Consider the following 17,987-nt stretch of genomic DNA (forward strand, 5'->3'; position numbering starts at 1 on the left):
TATTATTTTTAAATTTTTTTGTCTATGAAATAACGCTTATATTCCGTTTTTATTTTAGTAATTAATTTTACTAATGGTATTAATTTGGTAACATATATATATTGTGTCTATAATAACAAAAGAATAAATTCTAGGGCCTACATGCAAGTCAGAATACATCAAAGCATGAACTAATACAAAAAACACACAAATTCACCCCTCTTTTTATACAGTATATGGCTCTCTGTGTGTTTTTGACACAAACTTCCAGAGACTCGTTCATCATTTCATTTATAATAATTTGCCTTTATTGTTTTAATATTGTTCATACCCTATTCAATATATTAACAAATATATCCACGACACTTTATTATTTTATTTAGTCATCAAAGCATGCATTATGAATTGAAAATATTACATAATTGTTATTATTGGACGTAGTTATGAGATGTTTTGTTCCAAAATCAATCAATCGAACGTTATAATGTACTAGCGCACGCGCGCGCAATATTCTTTGGCGCAAGTATTTCTGTACGCTGTGCACGTCGATATTTCACCGTAAAATGTGCAATTACATTTTTTTAAATATAAGAAAAAGTTGAAAGTATTTTGTTGCTCCTATACTTTACATGCATTAATGGAGACAAGTTTGACACAATTTGATCTGCATATCACGTGACTATAATCCAATGTCGTAACTCTTTATATATATGGCTCTGTCCGTCTTATGACTATTGCGCCCTCTATATAATTATAGACACCAACACCACTAAAAAGGCAGTAAGCAAGTAAACATAGCGAGTATAGTAACCAGAACACCTGGAGGCAGGGGAAAAAAGAAGGCTTGGCTAACTATACTACTGCTACTGAAAATCCAAGATCTGTTCCATGAGTGAAGATGGAATAATATGGATTCATAGGCGATTGATTTATCTATCAATTGGAAAGATAGTTCGGGATTGTGATTGTATCATCAAGCCATCCATTTTTGTGAAATCATTATTTTTACAGAGGCTCGGCTAGCGCCCGGATAAATCTAAAATTTGTTTTCGGCAGTGCTGGTAGTCTAGTACAGAGCCAACAGACAGTGAAAATGGCGGATTTGGAAGCAGTTTTAGCTGATGTGAGCTATTTGATGGCTATGGAGAAGAGCAAAACAACGCCGGCGGCAAGAGCAAGCAAGAAAATTGTGCTGCCAGACCCAAGGTGATAAAAAAGGCGATGTTTTGATTTTCTTACTCTATTGTTCTTTTGTTTGCGATTCAATTGTAGTAACGCAACCGAGTGGCGAGTAGTCTGTCAATCGGTTGTCTGGTCTACCGACTGTGTTTGGTTATAATATTATGCCAACTTTAATTAATTGAATTTCTGCATTATGATAATGATGTATTCATCATCATATTGTAGGGGCCGGTCGTTTTTTTTTTGTATAAATTGACTGGCTCGTATTGAGCAAGTCGTCTGAATATGTTGTGGTGGGCGATTTGTTGATTTTATTTTTATCTAGGGGTCGCTAATATGGCACACCCGGTGTTTAGTGTTTAGCTTCCTTCTGTTGTTTTAGTTTTTACTAGCTTTAGGCTAGCTAAATATCTCGTATTTCAGGTTAAAAGTACATATTTTATGTGTGGTGTGTAGGAACTGCTTAATTGTGAATTTAATGACATCTTTGTTCATTGTCTTATCATTGTATTTATAACTTTAATCTAATGTTTTGCTTTGATTAAAAATAATACAATTGATAAAAAAGGTATTTCGTTTAATGAACCCTGTATTACGTGCAAGATTGTGAATCCACCAGTGCTAAGATTAAAGGGTATTGTTGTATGTGCATGCAATTGAGAATTTCTTCCCTGTATATTCCCTGTATATAGTACATCGCATAGAGGGTGTTAACAAGGTACTATCAGACTTACATATACCATGAAACTCAAATTTTTAGTGGTTTTGTGGCAGGATGCCTGCATACAGTAGTATTAAGAAAATTCCAAGTTCATGTCTCAATCTTATTATATTAAAAATAAAACTAGAGTTTTGAAATTGAAGCTATAATGTAATTGTTTTCTTGAATTGGGTCATAATTTGAACTTTTAACTATCAAATTTCGTGGTTTTGTGGTTTTTTTTAAAAACCATATAGCACTCTAATATCGCCTTCAATTTTGTTATTTTATTTTTACCTACCAGTCCTGTATTTAATAGATGGACCTTTTTATTTGCAACCTAATTCTGTTTCTACTGTACATCTGCCACCCATCGTTGATCTTATTGGCACTGCTCCCTCTTCCAATACTATTACGTCTTTTTAAAAGAGTTTGCATGTAATTAGATGTTACCCGCATCATGCTCCGATGATGTATGATTGTTTTCAAACTACAGTACCTGCTCTTACCAGAAGTAAACCATTTCTTATCGTTTCAATCTCCAAAATGGCTTTGTTGTACTGTAGGCCTATCCTTGAACTATAATGTAACATATTACATGACTCTAAAAATGGGTCAATCGGTAATTATTTAACCAAAATTGGGTCAAATTGTAATGAAGAACCTGACAACCCTGTTAAAAGTTTATCATAGATAAGGATCATTGCTAGTTTGATTGGCAGAGAGGTTACAGGTACGTAGGTCCAACTGGTTTCGGAATTGTTTTTGTGGGCAGTAATATCGTTGCCATAGTATCAGATTCGGATGTTGAATTTTAATGAGGAAACGTAATATCATTCACTATATTATGTGACAGGTGTAAAAATGTTGTATTGGACACATTTGAATGTGCACATTATTTTTGGAAATTAGAGAATTTGGTTTATTTCGACATTGAATTCATGTTGAATGTTGGTGACGGAGGTCCTATTTTAATAAAAATAATAATAATAAGGAAATCTTATATTTCGCCGGTTTTCATCACAAATTAAATGCTCATGGCGCATTGACACAACAATGCAATGATTGAAATCATGTAGTAAAGTCAAAGTCCCACCTGATGATGAAGGTCTTTAGCTTTGATTTAAAGGAGTTCAATGAATTTGCAGATTTAACATGTTCGAGAAGTTGGTTCCAAAGAAATGGAGAGCCTGCAAAAGTAAATGATCGATTACCCTACAGTATGTTCATGGTATTCTTAATACTTATACATTTGTTTGATGTTCAGTGATCGCGATCAGGTTTATATTTTTCAGTTGAACTTACCGACTTTGTTGATATTGATATTAAGAATGTTAATAAATAATTTGATAAAGAAATGTATTTTCCAGTCATGCAAACTATTAACCTACTGTAAATGACAAACATTTCCATCCAAGCCAAGGAGTACAAAGTTTCTGTCAGTGTAAACAAGTTGTTTATTTTGTATACCAAAGTACTTGATAAATCTTCAAACAATCGTTTATTTTACATACATAGATAGATAAATTTATTTGCTATAAACTAAAGTTTATTGAACAGTTTTTGGTCAATGTCACGACCAGTACATTCACCTTAAATGAATATGGCTGCTATATATTATAAGCTATCCAAGTGAATATCTGGTAACCCAGAGAGCCCAGTCCAGGACCATGATAAACACAGCTGAAAACAATCATATCACCTACTCTTTTCGAATACTGTATGGGTTCCTTACTGTATGCATGTGCAATGTATGTTTATGTACACATGACCAATGGCTTTACTTCCTATCTGAAAGACGAGGCAATGAGTGTATCTTGCCAGAGAATACATAAAGCAATATGGCACACACAGTGTTCGAACCCATGCCTCTCAATGCTAGTCTGATATGACATGGCTGGCATACAGCTTTCCACAAACAGATGAGTTGTAAATAGTTTAAAATTTATTTTTAAAACTTATCACAATGAATGAATGAAGTCTCCAATTTGTTATTCAACAAAAAACACAAATGGCAAGTCACTTGACTTTGGGCCTGTTCAGACCTACGGAGTTATGCTTTCGTATTGTACGCGGCGTACAACTCCATAGGTCTGAACCAGGAAAAGATTAGTGGAAGTCACCTCGTACGACACTACTCTTTCGTTCGTTACGACAGCTCAAGGTACAAGATTAGTGGACGCCGCTTATGATACGAAAGTCATGCATCAACAATTTTATTCAACATCAAATTTACTCCTGCATACCAGATGTTCACCCAAATCGGTGACAATTCAGTTTGAAACAAAAGCGTTAGCTAGGCAAATCTGAACACTTTGCTGTTACGACGCTAATTATAATATGACATTGCTTGCGATACGAAAGCATAACTCCATGGATCTGAACATACCCTTTAATACTGAAATTATGATAACAGTACTTCCGTGGGTGTTATTGTAAACATTTGTTTTGTATGTTTAACCAGGGAGTCCCTGGTTTAACTAAATATACAGTAGTACAAGCATGAGCTTGTGTGAAATATGTACATTGTAAAACATATTCAAGTACTTCAATTTACTAGAAAAAATGTACTGGCTAATTCTGAATATTAAAGGATCGTGAAAATTAGACTACTGCAGTAACTAAATGGGTATAGCAATGATTTATGTGCTTACAGCATGACTTTATATAGTTACTGCAGTAACTGATGTAGAATAATTTTGAAATGGTCCCTTTAATTTGTTTATGATGCTTTCTACAAGATCATAACAAAACATTGTTGTTATTGAAGTTTGAAAATTTAATAAATTTATGATATTCCCTGATGATAGTTAGATCTGGACACTGAAAATATTAACTTTCGTTATCATCGTAATTAAATTAATTAACCTGTGAAATATTTTCTATTAGTGTGCGTAACAAACATGTTTTCACGTCCCACAGAAATCGTTTCATGTTTTTCGTTTGTAGTATTTGTCACTCCAAATATAAAAAAATAGGATGACTATATTAGTGGAAACCTCATGTCTTAATATTCATGAATTATAGATTATTAGTGGATTATTAATTTTAAATACTCAAGGCAATAACTATATTGATTTGGTAGTGTTTAGTATCTTTATCCTTGTCGTGTTGTACCTTTACCAGTGTTTGTGTCCTTATCCAGAGTGGATCCAGCATTATAGATTAGGAGGGTTGCAGAAAAATGAAAATAGTCATCTTTTAAAAAGACAGGGCTGTTAAATTTTAGGGGGTGCTAAAGCCTGTTTAGCCCCTGTCTAAATCCATGCCTGTTATCCTTATGTGGTTCTGTTTTGTTGTGGTTTATGTCCATTTATCCTTATGTGGTTTTGTGTCCTCCACCTTATGTGGAGTATCTGAGGTTTGTGTCCTTTCCTTATGTGGTTTTATGTCTAGTATACCTAACGCCACATTTACACAACAGCCTACAGTATTACACTATTACACCTACTGTACATTATTCTTCACGCCAATGTGAAAGTTGAAGTAGATTATATAGAGATTGAAAAAAAAAGACTATTTGGGTCTATTTAACGGTGGCTGTTGTGTTTAGGAAATGTACTGTACACAGGATATTAATAATAGCAATGCAAACCTCCAGGAATACACTATACAGTACATTATGTTTTCATGTCTAACTTCAATGTTTTTGGGGATGGACCCCGGCCTGTACAACACACCAAGATGTGTTTGAAATTTTGTGTGTTGCATAAACACTTTAGCCTTAAGGCCAATTTCCACAGACGAGTGGTAATGGTAAGCTCAAACCGCGTGGTTTGTCCCACGCAGAATCTGAATCTATCCTGAGCGGAAACCGCCCCTCTGCTCCGCTCTGTGTAAATAGTATGTAGTATGTAAAAAGAATAACATAGATTCTATATTTTTATCGTCGGTCTAAATTGGCATTAAGGATTTACACACAGTGATTGTTGTGGAGTATGAGTACACTATCTTGTGGATAGTTCTTTACGAGTATGCTGAATCGAGTGTTGTGTTCATCATGGTTTTATTGTGTAATTAGCCATTAGTTTGGCAGATATCCATCAACTTATTAATATGCTACAGTACTGACTTTGGCATGACTACGTAATGAAGTTCAGAAAACAAATTGCACTTATCTTTAACAGACTCTACGTATACCTCCATTATGCTAAATTTATGCAGTAGGAAATATTATTGAAATATATTAATATTATGTAAATTTATCAGGTTTAAAGATTATGATAGTAAGATTATGGAGGTATACATAAGCCTCCATGGTATGATCAATGGAAGGGATGAGGTGTGTACAGTAGTATCTCCACTGTATACAGTACATAGTTGCTTCATCATGTTTGTACAGTACTGTAATTTACATGAGATGGTTACCTATACAGTATAGGCAAAAATTGACTTTGCAGATAACTGAAATAAATATCAAATATCAATTTGGATCAATCATTTAATAAAATGAATATTGTAATAAAACTTTAAAAAAAAAATCATTTTAAATGTGGGAAATAAATGACATGGTTTTCGAGTGATTGCCCGCATTATCATGTTTAAAAAAAAATAAAAATACATAGGTTGATGATGAAAATGAAATTCTGTTGAAAATCTGATTATAAATAATAACAATAATTAAGTGCAGAGAGTGACAGAGCTGGTCCGTGTTATTTGATATTTCCACCCATATTAAAGACACCAATAAACTCAAGATAATGTTTTGTGACATCACCAATATATTGATTTTCCAGAAATACATGATTTGTTTACAAAAAAAATATTACAAAAAACCAGGACAATTACTTGAAAATTGTGGACGAATAAAAAACTATATAAAGCAAGTACTGTACTATAGTGGTTTACTGTACAACAATTTGCCAATATTATTATAGTGATTTTAATATACAGTATAGTACTGTTATGAATTATAATAAACAGGTCATGTATTGTATATGTTCCATATAGATCTATAGTTTATCAGCATTTGAAACCCATGTTTTGTGTAAGTAGGAAATAAGTTTGTGTTAATTTGTAAAGGATAATTGTTTAGCAGCAGAAGTGTTGAATAGCCATATCCTGTTACTGATTGTGAGTGTGAATCAAAATATAAGGTCAGCATAGATTTGACAGCTTTCACAAGGTTAGTGTATTGTCACTAAATAAACACTAACACCATTAGGCTATTTATAATTAATATACCTATCTACTATAATTTAGATAAACACCCCTCCTCTGAATGGGTGATATATTTGTACTGTATAGCTAAAGAATAACGTGTCTTAGTATTTCATAATAACTAAATAATAATAAATTATAATTTTCACAAATTAATAATAATTATACCCTTTTCTTGATTTCTTATAAATTTATCTTTTCCAACTAATCATTGAGAAATCAGGTCGTCTCCTACAGTAGGTAATGACGGCTTGTTTTGAATTTTCTTATGATTTGAAGTTTCCTAAACTATGTTATTGTCTTCTTATCCAGTAATTGGTTTATTGAACATAAATTGTATATTATGGAGTTATTTGTGAAGAACTAATAATAACCTCAATGGGATTTGAAAGCATTTCAGTAGATTACCAAATCTTGAATAACTTTTCAAATTTCTATGCCAATATGCATGTTTTGCTTGTGTTTTTCTGCCAAGAAAACAATTATCATTGTATTATGTATGAATGACTTAATAAATCGAATCTGATCTGAATCTGAATCTACAAAAAATTTAGATATTTGTTGTCATCAAGCATACACAATCTTCTCGCATATTTACTTACATTACAAAAAAAAGGCAATATTAAAAATACAGACTTTAAGAATTCTATACTAATTATACCAACCATACTTTGCAAGAAAGTTTCGGAGTTGTAAAAAAAGATTCTCAATCTCATCAATTGGTCTTGAAAAAAATGTAGTCAATCCCACGTCTTTCATAAATTCTTTAAGTATTAAAGACCTGGGAAATACTCTCTTACATATTCCGTCATAGATTATGATAAAAGTAATATTACATTATGTGCTGTATCTGCTCAGACAGACATACTTCAACCATCTTTTAGATTTTATTACCATTTCATGAGGTTCAAGTAAACACATTTGTTGTCTATGTTTATATGCTGTTAATATGTCTGCTTCTATATCTTATACTGTGACCTTGTCACAAACAAGTATTATCTCTACAATTTATAGATTATGGTAGCTTGGAAAGATGCTTTTCTTTAGGTCCAACAGACCTTGGTTCGAATCATGTTGATGGTCTTTCTTCTCAAGACAATAATTTCATTCGCTTTGACTAAACTATTACAGGGGTCTTTCACACCTGTTTCGGTATGGTTCTGATCCGCCGCCGGCAAATCAAATTTAACGTCAATTTTTCATTTTCACTCACCACGCGGCTATGTGCATATCGATTGAAAGACCCTTTAATACTTTTAAAAAACCCCTGAAAAAAATAGATACAAAATTCTTGTGTGGTTTTCTAGAAATTCTAGTATTTTAATTAAAAGAGAATGTGGGATTTTTTAGACCTCAAGAAAATTCTGGTTTTGGGAAAGTTTCTGGTTTTCAAAGGGTCTGTAATTGAGAGAGTCTTGCTGTATTATTTGTTAAAATGTGGAATGTTTTTGAGAATATTACACACACCATCTGTAAACTCTATTGAAAGCGATCCTCATGACATGACATGTACAGTAATATATAAGGACAAGCCTTTATGTTGCAAATTATTTAAATGATATACTTGAGAAATCTCTAACAAGAGTTGTCAATAAAACATGACCCAAGGTATGTTTTGACTGGCACTCTCAATGCAGATCATTAACTGTAAGCACATATTATTAATTGTAAAGTACCTTTTTATTTTATTAAGTACTTCCGTTATTCAATGCTTTTTATCACAATCGTAAAATAAATTTACTTTAAAAATAAAAGTAAATTATTAATCTGTTTTATTTTTATGGACTATTTGTATTTCGAGCTCATGCCTCATGGGCGTCGCTTTCGATGCCCGGCATGTAGAACAAACCGGAAAAGAAATTTGTTTTTGCCAGTGGCCATCCGACTCTTAAATTCTTGAACTTTGACTCTTGTTTTATTGTACTGTGTAATTGTGATATTTTGTAAGATTATTTTAATCCAGGGATGATTAAAGAATTTTGAATTGTTGAATTGAATTGTACTTGCTATTTTTTAGTTTCAGCTATCTTTTCTAAATATATTTGCATCACGCATCAAAATTGGAAATTACTTATTTGAATTGTTTTATCTTAATTCACAGTGTCCGTAGTGTTATGTACAAATATCTTGAAGAAAGAGGAAAGATATCGTTTGATAAGATATTCAACCAGAAGCTAGGTAAGATACATTCTTTATTTTACTCATTCCATTCGGTCATTTCATGGGAGCTCGCTTTTTGAGCTTTGATTGTGTTGCAGTTTACTCTCTAATATAATTGTGTATAATATTATTCTATGGGCTTTCAGATATTGATTATAAAAATGACCAGTTGTTCTGAATAATTTTGCATACAGTACTCCTTAATGTTTGGGCTATACCATTGTTAATAAGGTGTTTTTTATTTGATTTTATTCAATTTCGGCAGAATTTACAAAAAAATACAAAACAATATAAGAAACAAAATGCCAAGAAGCAAGCTAAATAACTGTATAAAGACTTTCTTTTAACAGGAATTTAAATTGAAGGGCTAGTGTTGCCCGAAAGCTCTGCTTATTTTTCTGGCTGTTTTACTTTATCGTTTTGATATAGCTTTTCGCTTTTTTTTTTGTATCTCCATTGAGATCAGCCATTGATACCCACAGCATTGCCATTTTTTCAGTAATTTGCCTTTGGATTAAATAATTTAAAGAAATATTAACAATTAAGATAAAAATAAAAAATAGTAAAATGCAATACAAAGAAAATAAGATTGAAAAGAGTTATTAAAATAGAGCTGCTTCTTGTGTAGGCCAATGGTGATTTTGTGATTTATTTGACTTTAATAACAAAAGGCCTTGTGGAGGCGAATCCAATAGAAAAATAAAAGTGTAAATGGCACCCCAGTTTATGAGTTGTTTGACCATCTACTCTCTATCATGTATTAATGTCGTCATCATATTGTTTGCACGTAGACAGTAAAATTGTTGCACATAGGCCTAATTCGAAAAAAAACATTATAGTCTCATAAATGTTAAAGTTATTCGAACCCATGAACTGAGTTGCCTCCAAAGTAATACAGTATTATATCAATATTTCACAGTTTAGAATAACTGCATCTGCATGCAAGTGTATATCATTTCTCTGGATTTTAATTTAAATGTTAAATAAAAAACCTGTCATTATATGATACCAGTCGTACATCTGTGTGGGATTGAATAATTATTTTGCTTTAAATATTTGTTGGAAGTCAGCCAAGTTTTTTAGTCAACACATTTGGGGAAGCCCGATTATTTGCGGGTAAAAAATTAGAAAAAATGAAAAAAAATCTAAAAAAAAATATTTAAATATAAACTGGAATGGAAACAAATTTCATTTGTATAATGAATACTAGAAAGCTGGTATAGTTACAATAGTAACGAATTGAGAAAAGAATTATAGAGCTGTTTACACTAAACATGAGTGCTTAATATTTCACATCAATGTCATACATAAAGACTACAATTACTACATGTCTTTGTCCCTTTTATTACTCTGGTTTGAAATCACAATTTTTGCTGACACAGTGTAAAAGGCAATAGCCCTCTTAGAATAGAAAATCAGAAAACCCCTATCACACCATAAAGAGAGGCTAAGCAAGCACTCGGATTACCAACACCACTGTTGGTTTGTGTAATTCATTTTTATCTACATTTTTTGTTTTTTTAAATCCTGAAATATGTAAACTCAGTGATTGTCTTTTTTTTTTACAGGATTTCTAATGTTTAAGGACTTTTGTGAGAGCATCTTCGATGCCCCTGTTCCACAGCTGGAATTTTATGAAGAGGTAACTTTTGACTGCAATAAATAGTGTGTATGATCACCCAGAATAAGCTTGCTATAATTGTCTAAAAAGTTTAAAGCTCTGTCTACACTATCGAACTAGTTTGTGCCCAAATATGGTAATGATATGCCCAAATAGGGTAGTGATATGACATCATGATGTCTATATATGGCCACATTACATAAAGTTTGATAGTGTGACAGAGCTTAAAAGAGTAAACAAAAAGTAAGTTAAGTAACAGTCATAAAATAATCTTGTAATTGTCCCTAAAAACATCTATTCTAAATCTACCAAGTTGTTGGATGATAATTAATTTGAAATGTGTTCTTTTATTAAGCAATTGAGTTTATTTATTTTTATTGAACTTTTTATATTTAACTATACCGTATTGTGAAGCCTAAATACTAAATAGGTACAGTAGAAATATATATTTTAAAATAGCAGAATAACAGAGATTTAAAAAAAGCTACTATGACTTTCTTTTAAAAACATCTGCTTTATTCATTTGGTTTTATTTTGCTCTATTCACTGCTGACTTTTAACCCAATAGTGTGAGTTATAGATCATTTTGCCAGATTCACAATTAAACTACTGTAGCTACTATATAGGTGGACAGTGTCATGAACAGTATCACTCAAATCAAATTACCTATTTGAAATAATGGACTAGTCCATTCAGAAATTACTGAGGATGATTCTTGACGGTGAATTGAAGCATGTATTAATACTGAATATTTAAGGAGCATGCTGTAGTCAACGACGATCAAGCATTTTAATATTGCATTCGAAGTCAAATTAAGAAATATGAATCTAATATTCAAAATCATATTTTATTCATTAAATAAATTCATACAAATTTATTTTTTCTTCAATAATAATATGCATAATTGATAATAGAATATATTATTCCTCGGTGTCATTGAATTATTATAATCATATTTTATTTATGGAAAATGATTTTTATATTGCCACACAATTGGTAATTATTATGTTAAATTTTAAAAAAATAATATGCATTGGACGCTCTTTTCCTACATTGTACAGTTTTTTTTTCTTAAAAATGTACTTTCTCTTGTAGGAATGATAGTGAATAAATGAATGAATTAAAATGTTAAAAAGCAACATAAATTACTTTAAACAAAATCAGTGATTATTTGTAGATATTTAAATCAAAATTCTTGTATTTGCTCGAAGCTAGTTTTAAGAGTGTATGTACAATACTGTAATACATTTAAATGAATTCAATTCTCAAACAGTTTTTGTATATTTTGTTTGTTTTTTGTATTAAAATAATTTTATATAAATATAGAAAAGAAGGTCTGTAGTTTCCACAAGTGCGTAATGATAAGATTCAAGAAGTGTTATTGGTCCACTTAAAATGGAAATTCATTTTGCTTGGCATAATTAAGACAATAAAAGACAATAAAACTATAAGAAACATGCATCAAATTGCACAAACGCTATAGAACAATGTTAAAATAAAAAATGATAAGCAAAAAACAATGCGTTCAAATATAATTAGTTTAGTTTACTAAAACATTTAAACAAGAGCAGTATATACTCCTTTCACATTGCAAAGCAAACTCTGTGAGTTTAAGCTCTGTCTACACTATCAAACTTTATTTGTCAAAAAAGTTTGATGTGCCCATATATGGTAGTGCTATGCTTAAATATGGTAGTGATATGACATCATCATGTCCATATATGGGCACATCACATTTTTTTGACACATAAAGTTTGATAGTGTAGACAAGGCTTTACTCTCACCGGGCGTCAACACTGGTGTTGCGCCCCAGTGTATGTAAACTCCAAAACGAGTGAGTGGCCGAGCGGTGAAGACAGAACCGTAATTACATAGCAATAACATCGGCACGGGTTCGAGGCTCACTCACTCCATGGTTCTGGTGGTAGAATGAGTCTTCTCGGATAAGGACTATAAACCGTATGTCCAGTGTACACATCTAGCTCGTGTGAGCTTTAAAGAACCTAGTACATCTCTTCGAGAAAAGTAGGGAGTTACCCTGGTATACTAGTAAACACACAGCCACTGTCACACACAGTCACTGATTATAATTGGGCCCTGTCGGAAAACAGTTTTTGACTGAAGCAGCTACCAAATATAAAGAAATAATAATAATAAATAAATAAGATGTGAAAGGGCTATAGTAGTGTACACTAGGGTGGTAAAACATCATAAAACACATACAATAGATTTTATTTACTCCAAAAAAGGCACCATGTTTTTAAGGGGTCCAGACTCCATGAAAACCTATTGGATCTTCCTATGCAGACTTGTACCAATAGAATGATATGAATACATGCTATAAAGCAGGTTAATGGCTTTTGCTTGATGCTTTCATTCATCCAGATATTGTCAACTCTGACATTTGAAAACATCTGTAAAATCTAGGCCTTTACCACACACTATACAAAATAATTCAGAAGAGATTTGTTGATATTGGACATGACATGGCAAGATTGAAAACAGCACTTTTAAAAGCATGATACTATAAATTTTAGATATTATGTAATGATTTGACCATTTTCCTGCCTACACATTTTTTTGCTTCATGTGAAATAAATGGTGATTATTGTAGCCATGAGAAATAAGTGGTCCGGTTTTCACAAGAAATGGGAACAATTTCTGTTCAAGCCACTGGGTTATCAAAAGCCAGAGCTGGGAAAAAGCGGTCAGGTTGAAACCTTACCAACCGTACTGGTTGCTACTACCCTGATAAATAAAATGGTTTAAAAATAGAAAGATAATATATTAGTGTATTTTAATCAGTAAATTTAAAGTTTAAAATAACAGGCTGTAAAATGTTACACAATTGTCAGGAAATTTTTGAACAATCTGTATAGTATTTCAACCAATACATTTTTAGTTATGGTAAACAGTAGCTCCAACCTGTATGTACTCACAAAGAATTGCATTTTCATTCATTTTTTCTGTTTGAATATTTAGATTAACCATATAAAAATAGAAATTCATAAAAATTAATACTTTTTACAATGTGATTTATTTGAACAAAATGTCGTAACCAAATAAAATTTGAAGGAATTTTTCAGGCAATTGGGTTTTAATGTTATCTAGGCACCCTAGCCGCAGGCTGAACATTAGTAAAGGCATGTTGTGTTTACATTCTTAGTACTAATAGGTTCTGACAGGGTGTACAACCAAAACTTTGTGAGCATTAATTGTCATAAAATCTACCATGTAAAAAATCGCATTTTGCTGGTGTCACATATTTGACATTTTGGTACTAATTTTCACGTGACGAGAGCGCTATTTGCTTAGTTTAATTCAAAATAAAATAGAACACGCAAATTTAATATAGAGAGGTTTGGAGTGTGTACTGATGGACTAACTACAGTTATCACTAATTCATTAAACATTAAAAAATCATCTTTTAAAGCCGAATTTCCACTACTAGGAGAATTTGTTCGCACGAATCGAAAGCAACAGTGTGATTTGAATGTGTATTCATGTTTTCATCTTCCAAATCCCTCTCTCGACGAATCTAGTTTCTTGAGTTGTACACTTTAGCGAAATTGGTAGTCCGAATTGTTTCTACTTTTTGCAAAACAAAAAAATTGCGCATCCAATCAGAGCTCAGGAAATGAGCTGTGACACGTTCATGTGCACTTGTTCGAAAAGCTCAGCAGACATGCGATGAAACTTGAACATCTCAGCTATTCGCTCTTGTAGTGGAAGAGGGTAGCACAATTTTGTTCTCTGCGAAACATTGGATTCATGCAAACAAATTTGTCTAGTTTTAATAGATGTTTGAATTTTCTAATTTAAAAGAGAGGGGAGTTGTTCGACTACCATTTATGCACAGGGGGTTCATATTGTCACGCAAACAACCTGTTATACCACTTTTGCTTTCTCTCAGAAATCAAACAGAACTAGCCAATCAATACACACTCTCCAACTAGTATTGCACCAGTAAAACTGCCAGGCAATGTTCAATGCAATAAACATTAATTGCTTTTGAATTCAAATGCCTTCAATATACTCAATATACAATCATTTTCTCCAGATTCTATATCAGATATTGAATTTCAAATTCGAATGGCATAAAAACTGAAAATCAATATCGAACGCGAAAACAACACCAGGAATATAACTCCGACAATATGTTTTAGCACTCCTAATGATCAAAGAAAATTTTATAATAAAATAGAAAATATTTATACAATCAAAATGAATTTATTTAATATTGATTTAAATGCACTAAGGGATCGTGTTGAAATTTTTCTATTGCAGTTTCTGTAGTAACTACATTTACTGCAATAACTTAACTAAATAAATAAATAAATAACTTACATAAAGCCAAAAAAAAACCTGTAAATAATTGTATAAATAGGTAAAAATAGTAAATAAAATGTAGTTACTGCAATATCTGCAGTAACTACATGTTTCCTAATATTCATAAAATATTCTGTTCGCACATCAGCGCATATGTGAGAATGATGTTTAATATAAAGCGTAGCATTAATATGTGTATATTGGACGTTCGTATGTTACCCTATCTTGCAATGGCTTTAGGCTCAGAAGCAATGAAATCTATTACATGCCTATATTATAACTGATTTTCATTTGCAGTACTGTATGTAGACCAAAAAATTAATAATTCGATTTAATAATTAAAATTATGCAATTTTTTAAAAACACAAAAACGCCCTTTTTAAAATAATTGAGTACTGTTCCGATAAATAATCTTGATACATTTGATGTTTCTATTTTATCATATAACTTTTAACTACAACTACCCTATTCCACCTATGTTGCACTTTGTAATAATCGTCATATTTCATAATATCTGCCGTAATTTGTGATAAAGTTGTCAATTTATTACAATGTGCAACAGGTTATTACAAAGTGCGACAACTTTATTACAAAATGTGATGTAACACATCCCACTTTTGGAAATAATAAAATTTAAACTGGCTCAAAACATAGAAAATAAACTGTGACAATTTTATTCTTTTTACCTTCCTCTTAATATCATTTGTATCCACAGTTAATTTAGGGGAAGGAGGGTACTGTAGGGATGTTTTTGAGGTCTATTGTATGCCTCAAATTCAGCAAGACTCTGTAGATGTTCTATAGAATTTCAGCTGTTATCGCCAGATTCAAATTTTGAACTTCTGCACACTAAATATTACTGTCTACACTATTTTCGCTCAGGTGAACTATAGTTTGCGAGACTCGTGTAATCCTAAATCTTTTTGAATAATATGTTGATCATTTACATCATCGCGTCGCCCACTCGTTTTTATACGACCATATTGTGCTATCTCTAGAGCAATGGTCTTGAAATTTGAAGATTGCACACTGAAAACAGATGTTTATGTTAAACAAGTAAAATGCTATATAAACCAAGCATAAATATCGATATTCTATTTATATATAAACTTGTTCAACGTATGATTGTGATTTGTATATGTTTTTATGTAATAATTATTATTAAGTGTCTGTTCATAGAATCAACGCTGGGTTTAAATTGCGCTAAATATAATTTTACTGGGATCCGCTCATTCTAGAGCTCCAACAAAACAAATAAGCCTTTACGGACGGTTTAAGAAGGATGAACGTTAAATCGACCAAAATACAATCTTGATAATGTACGGAATGGTGTTTCTTAGCCTTTATTATTATTTATTCTTTATACTTGATAGCCTCTTTAGTCTAAGACTGTTCTCCGAGAGGGCTCAGTGTCTATATGTGACACTAGCTGTGTGTGAACTAGTACACCGGGGTAACCCCCTACTCGTCTCGAAAGATGTATTAGGTTGCACATGAGCCAGATGTGTACACCGGACCTACGGTTTATAGTCCTTATCTGAGAAGAGTCATTCTACCACCAGAACCATGGAGCGAATGAGCCTCAAACCCTTGCCGATGTTATGGCTACGTATTACGTTTCCACTGTCTTAACCGCTCGGCAACTCACTCGCTCATGCGCATGCTCATACTCTTTTGTATAATAATCATATAACGAAGATAAAGATCAAAATGTCAAATCATGACTTCCCTGTCATTGCAATTATTGTTTGCTTACACTACATGATGACGTTAAATAGTACAAACAAGACAAAACAAATAACCTCCTAACATAATTTTGTGATATAGAATTAGGCCTTCTGCATTATCTCATTTTACACTTAAATTAAACATTAACGCCATCACAACTTGCCTGAATCCTCCATGAATTATATACAACACTGAAACCGCAACAAATTGATGCTTGGTCAATATGGATATTGCGATAAATTTGTTATGAGAAAAAAAAATTTTGATTGATAACGTAACCTTTAACCATTTCAATATTAATGCGACATGAAAAGGTTAAATATTGTACTGTATATTTTCTTATAATTTATGATCTAAATAAACAATGGCAATTTTTGATTGTTTAAAGACTAGATTATCTACTCATCACAAAGTTTATTACTTTGTGAACATGCGTACGTAATGCATTGTTAATGCGTTAGGGCTCGAACCCACGACCTCCAGATCACTAGACTGACGTTTATATCTCTAGACCACCAGGCTTGAATTAAAAAAAAATATGTATTCATTTTTATTACAAGAGATTATTTATTCATTTTTTTATTTTATATGTGCACACATAGTAATATCCATAACAATTTAAGCATAAAGATATATGTGACCCGATCTCGCAAAACCCTCTCTTTGTCGGCAATTCAAAATTCACGTAATCAGTCAAAATACGTCCAAATCGACTACCCTGGCAGATTACATGTTTTTGCATTTTCGAAATATTTCACTATTTAAGAATACGTCTACCTGATTTAAACTCCCGAAATTTAATTAAAATTATGAAAAAAGAGAGTTTTAAAAACATGTATTTTCCTCAAGCCTAACAATTTATTCACGATCTACGCTAAAATTTTGCGTAAATTCAGTTGAAAGTTTCCGAGTTTGACGACATTTTGATCGCCAGTTCGCTGCACAATGTTGAAAGGTCACACATCAAAATAAAGCTCATCCATTTGACATTCCAAATATGGAAGTTTTAGGGCGGAGTTTAAAGAAGGAACCAATGAAAACGTTGATTTACTCTGACATAATTTCAGAAAATTCGGTTCTTCGAAGTTTCTGAAACAGCGAACTGCGTGTGTTGCTATGGCGCATCAT

The 17,987-nt window shown here is 32.1% G+C and overlaps 1 protein-coding gene across 7 annotated transcripts in view; it reads left to right on the top strand.

Moving 5' to 3' along the window:
• Positions 1–745: 745 nt before the first annotated feature.
• LOC144834484 (G protein-coupled receptor kinase 3-like) overlaps positions 746–17,987 on the top strand; it is a 63,866-nt gene continuing 46,624 nt past the window's right edge. For all 7 annotated transcript variants that reach the window (XM_078689300.1, XM_078689296.1, XM_078689298.1 and 4 more), the window contains exons 1-3: positions 746–1,185; positions 9,123–9,199; positions 10,750–10,823. In XM_078689300.1, the coding sequence (XP_078545426.1) occupies positions 1,073–1,185; positions 9,123–9,199; positions 10,750–10,823 (264 nt within the window). In that variant the 5' untranslated portion in view covers positions 746–1,072. The remainder of the gene's footprint in view (positions 1,186–9,122; positions 9,200–10,749; positions 10,824–17,987) is intronic.

The sequence above is a fragment of the Antedon bifida genome, chromosome 2 (genome assembly GCF_963402885.1).
Source record: "Antedon bifida chromosome 2, ecAntBifi1.1, whole genome shotgun sequence".
NCBI lineage: Eukaryota > Metazoa > Echinodermata > Crinoidea > Comatulida > Antedonidae > Antedon > Antedon bifida.